Source organism: Hydra vulgaris, chromosome 08, assembly GCF_038396675.1.
Source record: "Hydra vulgaris chromosome 08, alternate assembly HydraT2T_AEP".
Lineage (NCBI taxonomy): Eukaryota > Metazoa > Cnidaria > Hydrozoa > Anthoathecata > Hydridae > Hydra > Hydra vulgaris.
This window is the reverse complement of record NC_088927.1, coordinates 19,661,004-19,675,573: the sequence shown is the minus strand read 5'-3', so window position 1 is coordinate 19,675,573 and position 14,570 is coordinate 19,661,004. Positions and strand designations below refer to the sequence as shown.

At 29.1% G+C, this 14,570-nt stretch overlaps 1 protein-coding gene across 1 annotated transcript in view; it reads left to right on the top strand.

Moving 5' to 3' along the window:
• LOC136083671 (E3 ubiquitin-protein ligase PDZRN3-B-like) overlaps positions 1-10,954 on the top strand; it is a 113,157-nt gene extending 102,203 nt beyond the window's left edge. Inside the window, exon 6 of the mRNA XM_065803229.1 lies at positions 10,874-10,954. Coding sequence (XP_065659301.1) covers positions 10,874-10,954 — 81 coding nt within the window. The remainder of the gene's footprint in view (positions 1-10,873) is intronic.
• The last annotated feature ends 3,616 nt before the right edge of the window (positions 10,955-14,570 follow it).

The window sequence follows — 14,570 nt, the reverse complement described above, 5'->3', positions numbered from 1 at the left end:
TGGGGGAGTCAGAAACTTCTTGGCAATTTTGGCAAGGGCCAGCTTGACTCTCCCACTCAAATTTTTTTCATAAATCTTCCAGAAGTCCAGACAGTCGGATGATATCTGAGAGTCCAAGTAATTATTCAACACTTCTTTGGACAGTCTGGAGTTTGAACTTTGGTTTGTTTTTGCTTGAGATTGGGCAATGATGTTTTTCATTAAGTTAGAAAATCCTGTAAGGCTGGTTCCTTTGGAAATTGGTTTGGGTTCATTGAGAGATGGTAGCAAAGAATCCAGTTGTGGCAAGATGGATTTTTTGGCAGCATGACAGGCATCCTGGGATCAGAAAAAAAAACGTTTGAACCTTGGGTCAAGTCAGGTTGCAATGGAATAATGCTCAGTCTTTTCCATGTTTAAGAAACGATTTTCCATAGCAGTTTTCATTGCTTGCTGCATTGTGATCATGTCATCATCTCCAGTTGTAGTTTCAAGTGACTGGATTATAATTGTCACAATGGGAATGCAAGAACTGTTGCAAGATTCACTTCCCGAGAGCAGTTTTGTGGCTTCTTCAAAAATACCCAAAATTGTAACCACTTTTTCACAAATATTCCAGTGGAAATTCAATTCCAGAGGATGGCAACCTGAGCAGAGTGCCAGCAATAGCTGGTTTAAGATGCTAAAATTCTTTCCAGCATATAAAAAGTCGAGTTCCATCTTGTTGCAACATCATTTTTCAAACCAAGTTGATCTTTGTTGCCCATTTGACTGTCTTGTTGTTTGTAGAGCTCTGTATGAAACACATTTGAGTGAGAGGCATGAGTGCAAATTTTTCGGCATTTCTCAACAAGGGTTTCCACTGTTTCCATAAAAAAAAGTTCTTTTTTGATAACTAGTTGAAGAGAATGGTTGAGGCATCCAGCTGATTTATAGACACATCCTGGTTTATTGAAGGCTGCCTTGACATTTGCAGCATTGTCCCTCAAGCAAACACCAATTTTTGAAGTAATGTCCCTCGGCTGTTTCTTGAATCTTCTGATAAATGTTTACCGCTGTGTGACGATCGTCAAATTTGGAGCAGGATGAGCAGACCATGGTCGCATGTTAAGAATAATCATTTCAAAGATGAACTTGTGAAATTTCTGCCCTTTTTCTGAGTTTGATTCAATTTTTGACCTGGTTTCAACCCAGTTCGGAATTGTAGACTGAAGCATCTCTGTTCTTTGCTTTTTAGACCTGATGTTAAAGATAGGAATTGTTCTCTTTCGGTTTTCTTTTGGCCCAGAAACTTCTTTTTAAGGAACTTCTGGTTCTGGAGTTCTTGTCGTTAAAGATGCTGGACTGGTGTTGTTGACAAGAGGATGGTGAGTCTTGAGATGAGAGAAGACCGCTGCTGGTCTGTCCCTTTGGATCATCAGAGCTACGTGACGCTCTTCCATTGCAAATTTTTCAATTGACGTACTTGGGATCACTAATAGAGATTGTAAAATGCTTCCAAACCCAACTTTTTTGGCGACTTTTTTCCATCTTGGTAAAAATTATGTTTGAAAACAAATCACAGTTTTGGTCAACAAACAATTTTCTTTGTTCACTTCAAGATTCCACAAATGTTGAAAAATTAATGAACTATTCAAGAATATAATGTAAAATCCCAGTGGGCACGGTACGTTTTTAAAACGTTTTTAAAACGTTTTTTAGACGTTTTTATAAGGTTTAAACCTAATAAAAACGTCCAAAGAACGTTTTAAAAGCGTACTGTGCCCACTGGGATGTTAACTTGTAATTAATTAAAAAAATAATTTTTGAAATGTCAACAAAACTTTATTAAAACAAATTAAATTTTTTATAAAAACGCGACAATGTTTCCAACAAAATTTGTAACAGAAAAAAAAACGTTTACAATTTATATGAACGACGTTTATAGAATAAGTTATAGAATTAGATTATAAGCGTTTATAATAATAAAATATGCATAACTTTATAAATTAAAAAAATAAATATACTAGATAGGTATATTAATATATTTAATATTTATATTAATATATAATATTTATATATAAAAAATTAATTAAAATCTGTCAACAAAGTTAAATTTAAAAAAAATTAATTATTATTTTAATAATGCTTTTTGAATTACGGTTTTCGGTTTGAAGTTGAACCGAAATTTCGGTTTGAACCGAAACTTAAAAAACTACCGAAACCGAAATTTCGGTTTCGGTTAAAAGAAAAATTTCGGCCGAAACCGAAACCGAAACCGATCACTAGTTATAATATAATATTTTTTGGGAATTTTTTTTTTTTTTTGAGCTTTTATTTTTATTTTATCTCAAGTAAAATATTTTTTTACAATGATATCACAATACTACACTCTAGCTGTAAAAGAATCAAAAATACTTATAAAAACAATTTAAATAGAAATTTCATTGTTATATATTTAAGTAAATGGTATAAAAATTATTAAACTTCGTTTTGGCTTTTTGAATATAATCAACATTCAGTACATTTCTTAAATTCTGCTTAATTAAACCAAAACATCTATCAAAACAAAACAACAATGTCACAAAATTAACAAATAACAAATAATTTGTCTCAGCACTTGTGAATCCCTTTAATAATAAATATACGCGTACAAATAAGAAAAAATTATTTGTACAAATAATGTCTCACTCTAAGTAAATAATGACTCACCCTAAGTAAAACAGAGTGTAAAGTAATTGATGATACCTTTTATGTTTAAATTATTTGATGACAAAAAATTTAAATATATTTATATAATAATAAATACAAATATACTAAAAATATTTAAAACTTGTATTTCCAGAAAACTATTTGGATATCCATAAAAAATAAAAATTTAATAAATAGAAATACCTGGGATTCCGGGAAAAGATTATCCCTGAAATTAAGAACAACTACAAATACAACATTTGTGAAGTTATCATTCAATGACATACCTTTTTATGTATGTTTATCAAACTTAAAAAACAAATTTTTAAATGATTTGGTTCTGGAACATGCTACATAGAATGGGTTGTATGAAAACAAGTTGCTGTTAATCTTGAAAAGACATTTCAAGATTAACAGCAACTTGTTTGACCCTGACTTTTTTTATTGCCATTGATTATTGTTAATAAAAGTGTCTTATTTAAACAATATATATATATATATATTATATATATATATATATATATATATATATATATATATATATATATATATATATATATATATATATATATATATAGTGGGATTAATCAATGTAATGAGTCAACTATAAGTGAGTACAACAACTTTCTTGTTCTAACAGAAGAAGTTGCAGCTACATAAAAAAAAAAAAATTACAATAAAAACAATCAATTAATGCAATAAGTCAAGTATAAGTGTATATAACCATTAAAAATTTAGTATAAGTTTAACAATTAACTTATTATACTCACTAATACTTGAGGTATTACATTAGTTGATTGAACTAAAATAAATATTTGTAGCCATAATCTGTAGCCATTTTTCAAAACACCTTGAGAGGCTCATTGCGTATTTCAAAAAAACGCAATTAAAAAATAATTATTAGGAAAGCCTCTTTGTAAAACATTTGAAACTGATAATTTTTTCATTATTTTTTGAAAATATTTGTTCAATAATTTTTATTATTTTATTTTTTTATCAAAATTAGCTTATTTTGTATAAAAGCCAAATTTTTTTTGTTTACTCAAAAGCTTTTTAAAAAATAGTAGTAGCTGCAGTATTAAAAAAAAATGTACAATAAAAGCAATTAATGTACGAATTCAAGTATGAGTACAACAACATACTTGTTGTACCAAAAGAAGCATATATAAAAAAAATACAATAGAGCTATATAAAAAAAATATAATGATATCACAAAACTAAACTCTAGCTATAAATTAAAAAAGAAAATTTTAATATAGAAATATAATAGTGTGCAATAATATCCACTCACTTCAAATGTATCTTAATATTCCAATGGAACTACTAAATACTGAAATTACATGTGTTGACGTGTTTGTCTCATCCATTGAGCAAAAATTACGAATTGCATGCATTTGTCACCCTCCATACGCAGCCATCAGTATTTCAAAAACCAAAGCTATGTGCAAGATAATTTATAAAATTACCGCTACTTGCGATTCTACATGCATCATAGCCGGTAACTTTAATCTGCCACTTATAAACTGGTCAATCCCAACTAGTTTCGGTGATTCATCTCATGACCTTTTTGTAGAAACGTGTTCCGCAAATGCTTTAACCCAACTTGTATCCGACAATACCAGACTTAACAACCTTCTAGATCTGATACTAACTAACAACTCTAAAACGTTTTTAATATAGAAACTATTGCCCCATTCACAAGTACTTGCAACCACTGCGTGATTATTTTCAATTGTAATTTGGAGAAATATAAACCATATAAAAAAACAACCAAGTATAATTTTTTCAAAGCTATAACTCTATAAACTCTATAAACTCTATACAACTCTATAAACACCGACTTACAAAATGTAAACTGGTATTTACTAGCCAAAACAAAACAGGATGTTGAATCTTTCTGGCAAACTATCTGTAATTTTTTAAATTCATCTATTTTATTGCATGTACCATTAACTTTTAATAGAAAAAACAATATCCAACCTCTTGCCATCTGAAAACTAGCCTCCAAAAAACGTATTCTCTATATAGATTACAAAAGAACAGGTAATCCATCTTTTCATGTTAAATTCAAAAACTACTCTAATTTATATGATGCAGAAGTTCAAAAAAATTGCGTTTCCACAGAGAAAGATTTAGTTGTCAAATCCAATATCACTAAGTTTAACTCTTTCGTAAACAAAAAATCCAAATTCTGTAACTCTGTTGCGCCATTTTGAACAACTTTTGAACAATTTTTTTGGCTCTGTGTTTGTTACTGACAATGGTATAGCACCAGTCTTAGATTTACCAAAACACAAAAATTCTTTAAATAATATTACGTTTCCTTACAATTCCGTTGTTTCTTATCTACAAAAGCTTCCATCCAAATCATCCAAATCCTGCCATATTTTTGCAGTCAATTGCAAATGTTATTGCTATTCCTTTTTTTATTCTGTTTGAATGTCAATGTCCAAAAATGTTATACATAGGATAGGAAAGCTGCAATATTATGCCCGATATTTAAAAAAGTAAACCCTTGTTACCCACAAATGGTAAATAGACCTATTTCCATGACATGAATTGTTTGTAATATTATGGAATCAATAATTGCTGAAAGCGTTACAAGTTATTTACTCCTGAATAATTTCATTTCATTTGTGTGCATCAGTGCAGTTTCTTAAAGCGTAGATCCACATGTACACAGATGTTGACAAAATTAAATGAGTGGATCACTGCTGTTAATAATAAAAGGATAGTTGATATCATATATACAGGCTTTGAAAAAGCCTTCGATACTGTAGCTCACCTTAAGTTACTATTTAAACTGCATTGTAACGGTATCAAGTAAGAGTTCCTAAATTGGGTTACAAACTTCTAAAAACTTGATCTTTTAATGACTTCTAAAATTATGCACAACTTGGTTGATTTGCCTTTTTCTGAGTTTTTTACTCTCGCTCCTACTCGTTATTCAACTAGATGTCATTCCCAAAAATTAACATCACGTAACAAATACATCAATGATATAAGGAGATTTTTTTTCTGTGAAAGAGTTATTCAGATATGGAATTCTTTACCTAACGATATGATGCATTCTTCTTCATTGTCTCTATTTAAATCGAATTTAAAAACATACAATATTCAGAAACACTGTTTACTGTTTTAAACTTGGTGTTACATAAGAATAATTCTTAAATTTCCTGTATCACCTTTTTGTATTTTTATTTAAATATTTGAAATGATAAATAATAAATATTTGAAAAAATAATTGAAAAAATAATAAAAAAAAATCCCTTTCATTACTTTGAAACCAATGTAATGCAAAATTTGAAATAAATAAGTAAATACAAGACTAATAATAGAAAACCTCAATACAAGAATAATAATAGAAAACGTCAAAAAACCATCATATATTATTATTTATTATTATTATTATAGAGAAAACATTCTTTACAAAAAATCCTTAAAATTCAACCAGTTACTAAAACTTCTGTACCCTCCTCTCTCCTTCTCATAGTTATTTCAAATTTCATATAAAATTTATTGATTATGACGTTCAGAAAAAAGCATTTAATTCAGAAGTTTATTATAACGAAAAAAATTAATAACATAGTAATAATATAATCTGTGTACATTTTGCCTCTAATTATTGTCTTTGGTAAACGAAATATCATCGTTGCAAGCATCATCAAAAGCGTTATTGTCAGAATTATCATTGCCAATAGATTCAGGTTTAATATTAGCCTTCTTTGTTGCCCGACTAGGTATGCTTATTAGTCTGGCTTCTGCCTTGACTGCTGCGCGTTTTGCATGCATTGGCCTATGCCACCTTATGGGCGCTAATGCGTTTTTGCGATCTTAGCTGCAGAGAATCTTTAAAATATAAAAATAAAATCTACATCTTTAAAAGAATAGAATCGATAATCAAAAACCATTTATCCAATTATATAATTATTGAAATCACATTAACACAACAGTAAAACTTTTTTGACAAAAAAAAATAAAGTTAATTTTTCAAAAAAACTTTTTTTGACAAAATAAAATTTTTAGACAAAAAAAAATAAAGTTATTTTTTCAAAAAAAACTTTTTTTTGACAAAATAAATAAATTTAGCGGCAAAACACCTCGAAAAATGCCCCTAATTGTCCCCAAATTATTTGACTTTGAGCGCAAGGTATATCTAAATATATTGTAAAAAAAATTTTTAATGTGATTATAATGGTCCAATTTTTTTTTTAGATTATTATGTATTCTGGTTTTTTCGTAATTGTTATTAAAATTTCGAAAATTTATTCAAAAAAACAAAACTTTATTGCCTATTTGCCCATTGTTATTTTTTCCCTAAATCTTTTTTCTTTAATTTAAACAACAAATTTATGAAAAAGCCGGAATATATAACAATCTAAAAAAAAATTTGGGTCATTATTACATAAGAAAATTTTTTTTTCAGAAAATATTGAGATTTACATTCAAAGTCAAATAATTCGGTCAAACGTCAAAGCCAAATAATTCGGAAACAATTTAGCGCATTTTAAGGGGTATTTTGCTGCTTGAGCACAAGCTGAATGTCAATATTTTTAGAATTAATTTTTGTAGTGGTATTTTTTTCATATTTTCTCCAAATTTGGTTTCTTGTGTATTTTCGCTTTAAAATAATTTTTTTTTGAACACCCCTAATGTCGTTTAAAAGCCGGAAAATTCAAGCAAAATTTTAATTATTATTGCTAATTGTATTTCTATTTATATTGTATTTCAATTATAAGTCTATTTCTAATTAGGAGTGGCTCATTAAGTACATACACTTTTGTTTCAACCCTTATTCCCCTTATTCGGTGTTGTTTTATGACGTTATTTCACGTTGGCTTTTAGTAAACTTTAGTTAAATTTAAAAGACATTACAATAGATTTAAAATATTTTAATTAAAAAGAAAAAAAAAATGCTTGAAGGAGCCAAACTAAAAACATTAAAGATAAAAAATCAAATATATATAAATATATTGCATTTATATAGCTAAATAGTCTTGGCTTATAGTAAATTTTAAAAGCAGTGTTTTTAATAAATTAAACTACCAATTAATTATTTTTAACAAATATAATGTAGCATCCTATTATGATGATTGGGTAGTGAATCAATTTAACTATATTTAAGTTTAATTGGTGAAAAACAAATAAAATTTCAATTAAAAAAAGACAAAAACAAACTAAATACAAACAATAGTATATTATAAAAAATTACAAATTAAAAAAAAAATTAAAAAAAATAAAAATAAGTCATCGAAGAAAAAACGGCAACAAAAAAGTTATAAATATCTTCACTGATGGAAGACATTTACAACCTTTTGGTTGCTGTTTTTTCTTCGGTGTCTCCCAACACCATGGTATGGATGAGCCCTCCATTTGAAGGATGGCCATTACTTTACCACTTTTGAAGGACCTCTACGAGAGAGGCCCTGGGTGTTGGGAGCGATATCTTTCGTATTCCTCAAATGTTAATGACTCTAAAATTACAAATAGAAGGATATAATAAAATTTAAAAATATTTACAATTTTTTTAAATCAAAATATAAAGCATAACCTCACTATTTTCACAGGAAGAAGAGGATGCTAAAAATAAATTAAAAAAGTAAATTAAAAAAAGTTAAACTTGTGAGAAATTTAATTTTAATAAAAATATGAGTAAAATGCAAACAGTTTAAAAATGTCATATTTATATTAAATAATTCTTTCACCTATTGCACATATTTCTCCGTAAAAAATATATAAAATTTAAAACACAGCCCTACCAGTTATGCTTCTACCAGACACTATATACAAAAAATATACCTCAGAATAATTGATAGAATTATATTTACATATAAATAAATATTTAACTATAATTTTTTTTACCTATTCCCCTCATTTCTTCCATAAAGTTGTCTAAAGTAAGAAAAAAGATAACTGAAGCTAAAACTAATAAAAACTAAACTAAAATTAACTATAAACTAAACCAAAACTAAAAAAAACTTTAAATTTTAATATCTGTACCTCAGAAGACAAAGGTCGGTTATCCAGTTTTTTGTGAAAATGAGTTATGTATGAGACCTTTTTAGTTTTTTCAGTATTTACATAGGTATAAAGACTGTTTTCCTGCAACAATGTGAAACAAAGTTTGGTCCCCACAATGTTCAAAGGAAAATCGTCTGTAGTTCAGAAATGACTTTTCACTTTTTTTATTTAACTTTTTATTTTTGTCAAAATTATATTTCATGTGCCTCAAGACAAATTAAATAAGACAAATTAAATAAAACATAAATTGTAGCGTATTAATACGCTACAATATATAATTCGCTAAATATTATTACGCTAATGAATAGTGCGCATAGTTACGCCTAAAGTTCGTGTTGTTAATAACGGTTCTGTATTCTGTAAAATACACCATTTCTTAGTTTTTAAGTAGTTTCTAGACTTTTTTTATGCGCGAATTATTAATTAATAATTCGCGAACAAATTTTAATTGCACCTTCTAACATCGCACGCAATCGCTGCCTCTATGCTATCTTCCTATAACGACTACTTCTATATTTAACTCTAACAAATCTTCGTTCTTCCTAAAATCACTTTACTCTTGGTCCGAAGAGCGGGTTGTGACGCTCCTTTTGGAGCCGAACTTGTCTTTGCGGTCCTTGGTAATGTGGCCTCTATATGGCTATTAGTCGGAGGAGGATAAACCACAGTACCATATAATTAGATTGGATTTTATTCCGTATTAATTCAAAATTAATTCGCGAACAAATTTTAATTGCACCTTCTAACATCGCGTGCAATCCTGTCCGCTGACTTTATCCTATCTTATTAAATCGACTTCTTCTATCTCTCACTCTAACATATCTTCGTTCTTCCTAAAATCACTTTACTCTTGGTCCGTAGCAGGTTATGACGCTCCTTTTGGAGCCGAACTTGTCTTTGCGGTCCTTGGTAATGTGGTCTCTATATGGCAATTAGCCGGAGGAGAATAAACCACAGTACCCATATAATTAGATTGGATTGCTATCTCTGGTGATAGTTCGATAAAAATGGTAGGACAAGCCTTATAACTAAACAAAAAAGCCACAGGCGCTAAAATAAACCTATCCAAATGCCAAGGTGTGTGGTTAGGAGAAAATAGATTTAAAGATAAGGAACCATTACTAAATTTTGAATGCGAGGAATTATCCTTTAAGAGCCTCGGTATCACTTTCTCAGCTTTAGGCAGTTTCTCCTACTTCGCCCACTGGAGGGACCAATTCCAGAAAATGGATAATACCCTAAACAAATGGAGTAAATATAAACTTTCATTAAAGGGAAGGAAAATTGTTATTAACTCTTTAATAATCCCACAAATAACGCATCTAGCCTTTATAGTACCCCTCCAAAATGATGTAGTTTTAAGCAAAATGGAAACAAAGCTAAATAACTTTATATGGGGCAGGAAAATATCCAACCTGAACAAACAAACAACACAATAAAAAATAAAAAATGGTTGAGTTTGAGTTGTAAGTCTAATAAACAAACTTAAGGCAATCCAAATGCAATGGGTCTCCAAATTACATAACCCAAACGTACAAATAAACCCATAACCAAAACGTACAAATATTTCAAACTAATCCCACACAACTTAAAAAACTTCCACCATTCTATCTTCAATTACTTAAAAATTGGTACGATGTTAAAACATCCTATAACGTCCCAATAAGAGGCATAGAAGAAATACTTAATCAACCTATATTTTATAACAACAACATCCGTGATAAATGCCATTGCTTTCTCATTCCCAAAAAAACCCATATTAAAAATGAAATAACGCTCGTAGCTGACATTGCGAAAACTTTTCAGCCCGGATTCCTACACCATAACTCAGTGGGGTTAACGGAATCAGAGCTTAAAAGTATCGTGTTAGATTTGCCGCTTCAATGGCATAACAAAATTAAACAGAAAGGACAAAGTTATGACCATAACCCAATTTCTTAGCAAAACGAAAAGATAAATATGAGTATAAAAACATTACAGTACTAACTATGTACAAACTCCTAAACAAACCTAAAAACCCTTTGAATCTAAGATATAAAAAACGGTCATTGAGTGATTCCAATAGTATGAAATCACTAAACGAAGATGACTGGAGACAATTCTTTTTCAAAATACACAAAAGAAACACAAATAAAAAAGCAAGTGATATACTATTTAAAATAGCGCATTTTATACTACCAAAAAATGAAAATATGTTTAATAGGAAATTAAGAGTAGACAAAATATGCCCGCAATGTGGAGCTCAAGACGAAACTATAGAGCATATGATGTACAATTGCAATAAAGTACAGACTTTAATACTTTTTGTTTTAGACATTCTTGATCAACTTTACCATTCTGAATACCCCCATCAAAATTCTCTTAAATTTTTATTATGTGGATATAGCATAAAGAAATATGATAGAGAGTTTGGAAATATTTTAGTTGAAACTCTCATTGTAGAAATATTTTTAAACAGAATGAAGTCATATTACGATAAGAAAAAGTTTAGTATAAAATTTTTACTTAAGAAATTTGATAATAAAGTTAAAAGTACATTTAAAAAAGAACTTCTAATAATAAAAACAAACAACATACAAGATAAACACATTAATGAGATAAGAAACATTTTTAAAAATGGAAACCTTTATCTGGTCGCTGATATAAAGAACTATTATAGGTAATTTTAACTTGCTCGAATTTCGTATTTTCGTTTTATTTCGCTTTTTCGTTTTGTTTCGCTTTCTCGTTTTATTCGAATTTACTTCGATTTTTGTTTTTTCTGTTTTTTATTTTGGTTTTTAACGGATATAAATATTTTATATTTGGTTTTCTACTCTTTGTAAAATGGTTTATTTTTTATTTTTTTTTTTATCACGAGATCATATTGTTGTTTATTTCTCTCCTCCGACGTCTCTCCTCCGGCGTCTGCCTTGTAGAGATTTTAATAATGAATACAGTGGTATTAATTACAAGATGGCCCACTGTTCCATTACTAAGTCACATATAAAACTCACAAGAGTTAAATACTTAATACAAAAAAATGAAGACCTCACAGACACAAAAAAGAAGAAACGAAAATGAAATAAAATCAAAAAACAAAACAAAAAAAAACAAACAAGAAAAACATGAAAAGCAAGATTCGAAAGTAATCGAAAAAGTTCCAAAAATAATCTGGGCATTTCAGTTTAAAAAAAGATTGTTGTTTATATCTATTTTTATTTTGTTATCTTTGCTCCAGATTTTTTCACATTGTAAAAGAAAAATTTCGTTACTGTTTGATATTTTTGAAATTTCGAATTCCTTATACAAAATCTTTTTGATTTTGTTTTGGAATTCCTCTAACAAACTCACTCTAGCAAATATCGACTTTTCATGGAACGACCTCATTCTATTACAATATAATTTATATGAAAGTTCGTTAAAAAGTAAATTTCCAATATAAAAACTATTTACAGGTTTTAAGGAAAAAGTAAAGTTTTGAATGTATTTTGAAGAGGTGGATGATGTGGATAGATTTTTTGAATAAGAGCGAGTGTGTATTTTATGAGTGGTTGTGCTTTTTCACGTATGAACATCATATTTTCATACATTGAGGGCAGAGATCGTCTATTACAAAGCCTCTTTTTGTAAAAATCGAGTTGGTTGGAATTGCAAAGTGTATTTGTTTGTATTTAATTTCGTCTGCTTTGTTGTTAATATTACTTTTGTGGATGTAGTTAAATAATTGGGACCAGTCTTTTGTTGTTATGTTTCTCATGCCATATTTATAGTAGTCTGCCCATCTGTAAAATTTTCCTGTTAGGTTTATTTCTGCATCATTTTTGGAGATAGTGTATACATTTTTTGGTTTGAGGTTTATAAATTTGAGAGAGGGTGAGTTTTTTAGATAAATAGATGTCAGTGCTTTGTTGTGGTTGTAACTTTGGCTTTGAGAATTTATGAGGTGTTTCCATTTCGGCGGTAGTGAATTTATTATTTTTGTTAGAAGGTGTTGCTTTATACCGATGAGTTGACTCTCTAGAAAGCCGCTAGCAAATACTTCTGAAATGTCGCTTATCTTGATTATGTTGTTGTTTGTGGATTCTAGAAATGGTTTGAGGATTTTACGCTCGTGTCTTATATATAGATTGTAGAATATTGGTTGGTTTAGTACTTCCTCGATGGTAAGATTTTTGTGGTTGTTGAATTTTCTTTAGAAATGACTCCACGTTTTTATTGTTTGACAGTAGTAGGGGGGTAGAGTTTTTAATGATTTGGAAGAATGCGTGGTGAGAAATATAAGATTTCCTTGATTTGCATGTCGGTAATTATTAAAAATATAAAGGGCTGAATCTTTCCATGCTCCCTTCTTGTTCTCATCAAAATATTTGGAAATCCAACTTAGTTGAATTGATTGTAATTTTTTTTTACGTCGAGAATGCTTAAACCGCCTATATTGATAGGGAAGGACAGGACTTAAGGATAGGAATTTAGGTGTTTTTTCGGAGCTATTATCCCAAAGGAAGTTGTCGATTTTTCGTTCTATTAGTTTTATGTTTTTGTCACATGGTATAGGTAGGGTGTAAAGCAAGATGCCATAGGTGGCTTAGTAGTGTTTGGTTGATTATTAGAGCTTTTCCTTTAATCAATAATTTAAATTTTTCCCACTTTTCTATCTTTTTGTCCAATTTTTCTATGCTTTCGTTCCATTGTCGGTTGATATATTGATTAGAGTTAGAGAAATTAACACCTAGACTCTTAAGAGTAGTGTCATACCATACGAAATTTAGAAAACTGTCTTTTATTATTGATCTGTTTCGTCTAAGCCACAGACCTTGGCATTTAGAAATGTTTAACTTTGTTCCTGTACTTCGTTTGTATATGTTTAGAGCGTTGCCTAAAGCTATTATCGAGTTGTCAGTCGATAAGAAAAAGACAGTGTCATCCGCATACTGTTGCAGTTTAGTTTCTTTATTATCGATTGTGATTCTTTTAATTTCTCGATTTCTCCTAATAAATCCTGCAAAAACCTCTGCTTGAATTATATATAGTATCATGGAAAGGGGACATCCTTGCCTAACTCCTCTGTATATGTTTATTTTGTTTGATAAATAACCGTTTACTTTAAGATATGCACTAATGTCATAATATAATGTTTTAATTACATTGATAAAGAAAACACTAAATCCAAATTTAAATAAGCAATCATATAAAAAATTCCTGTCCACACGATCAAAGGCTTTTATTTGGTCTATTGACACAACGGAGACATCTAAATTAATTTTGTTAGCTATATAAATTATGTCTCTTGTATATGCAAGATTTTGATATATCGTTCGGTGGGGAACACTTGCTGTTTGGTCTTCGTGTATGATTGTTGGGAGTATTTTTGCTAGTCGGTTTGATATGATTTTAGTGAGTATTTTGTAATCTGTGTTTAATAGAGATATCGGTCTCCAATTGGAAATGTCAGTTTTATTGCCTTTTTTAAATAAACATGTTATAATTGCTAGTTTTTCTGTTTCCGACATCTCGTGTTTTTTTATGATATCATTTAGAACGAGATTAGCTCTTCTAAGCGGGACGTTATTAAAGCAAACAGCTGAATGACGGTAAAAAAGATAATTTATATAATTAGATTGGATTGCTTGTGGGTTTTATTTTAAAAATATTATTTTTTAAACTTATAAATTTAATTGTAGTGGACCCAAGAAAATGTCATATAACTTTATATATAATCTAAAGTGGAAACACCAGGAAAATACGAATAAATTTTTTTGACGTTATAGTGCGTCTTAATTTACAGTTATTAAAAGTGCACTATTATCACTATAACGGTTATGTTTTTTTTTAACTTATAAATATAAGTTAAAAAAAAACTATACTGGTATTTTTTTAAACTTTTAACAATGCACAAATATTGAGTTCTTTTTTTGTAA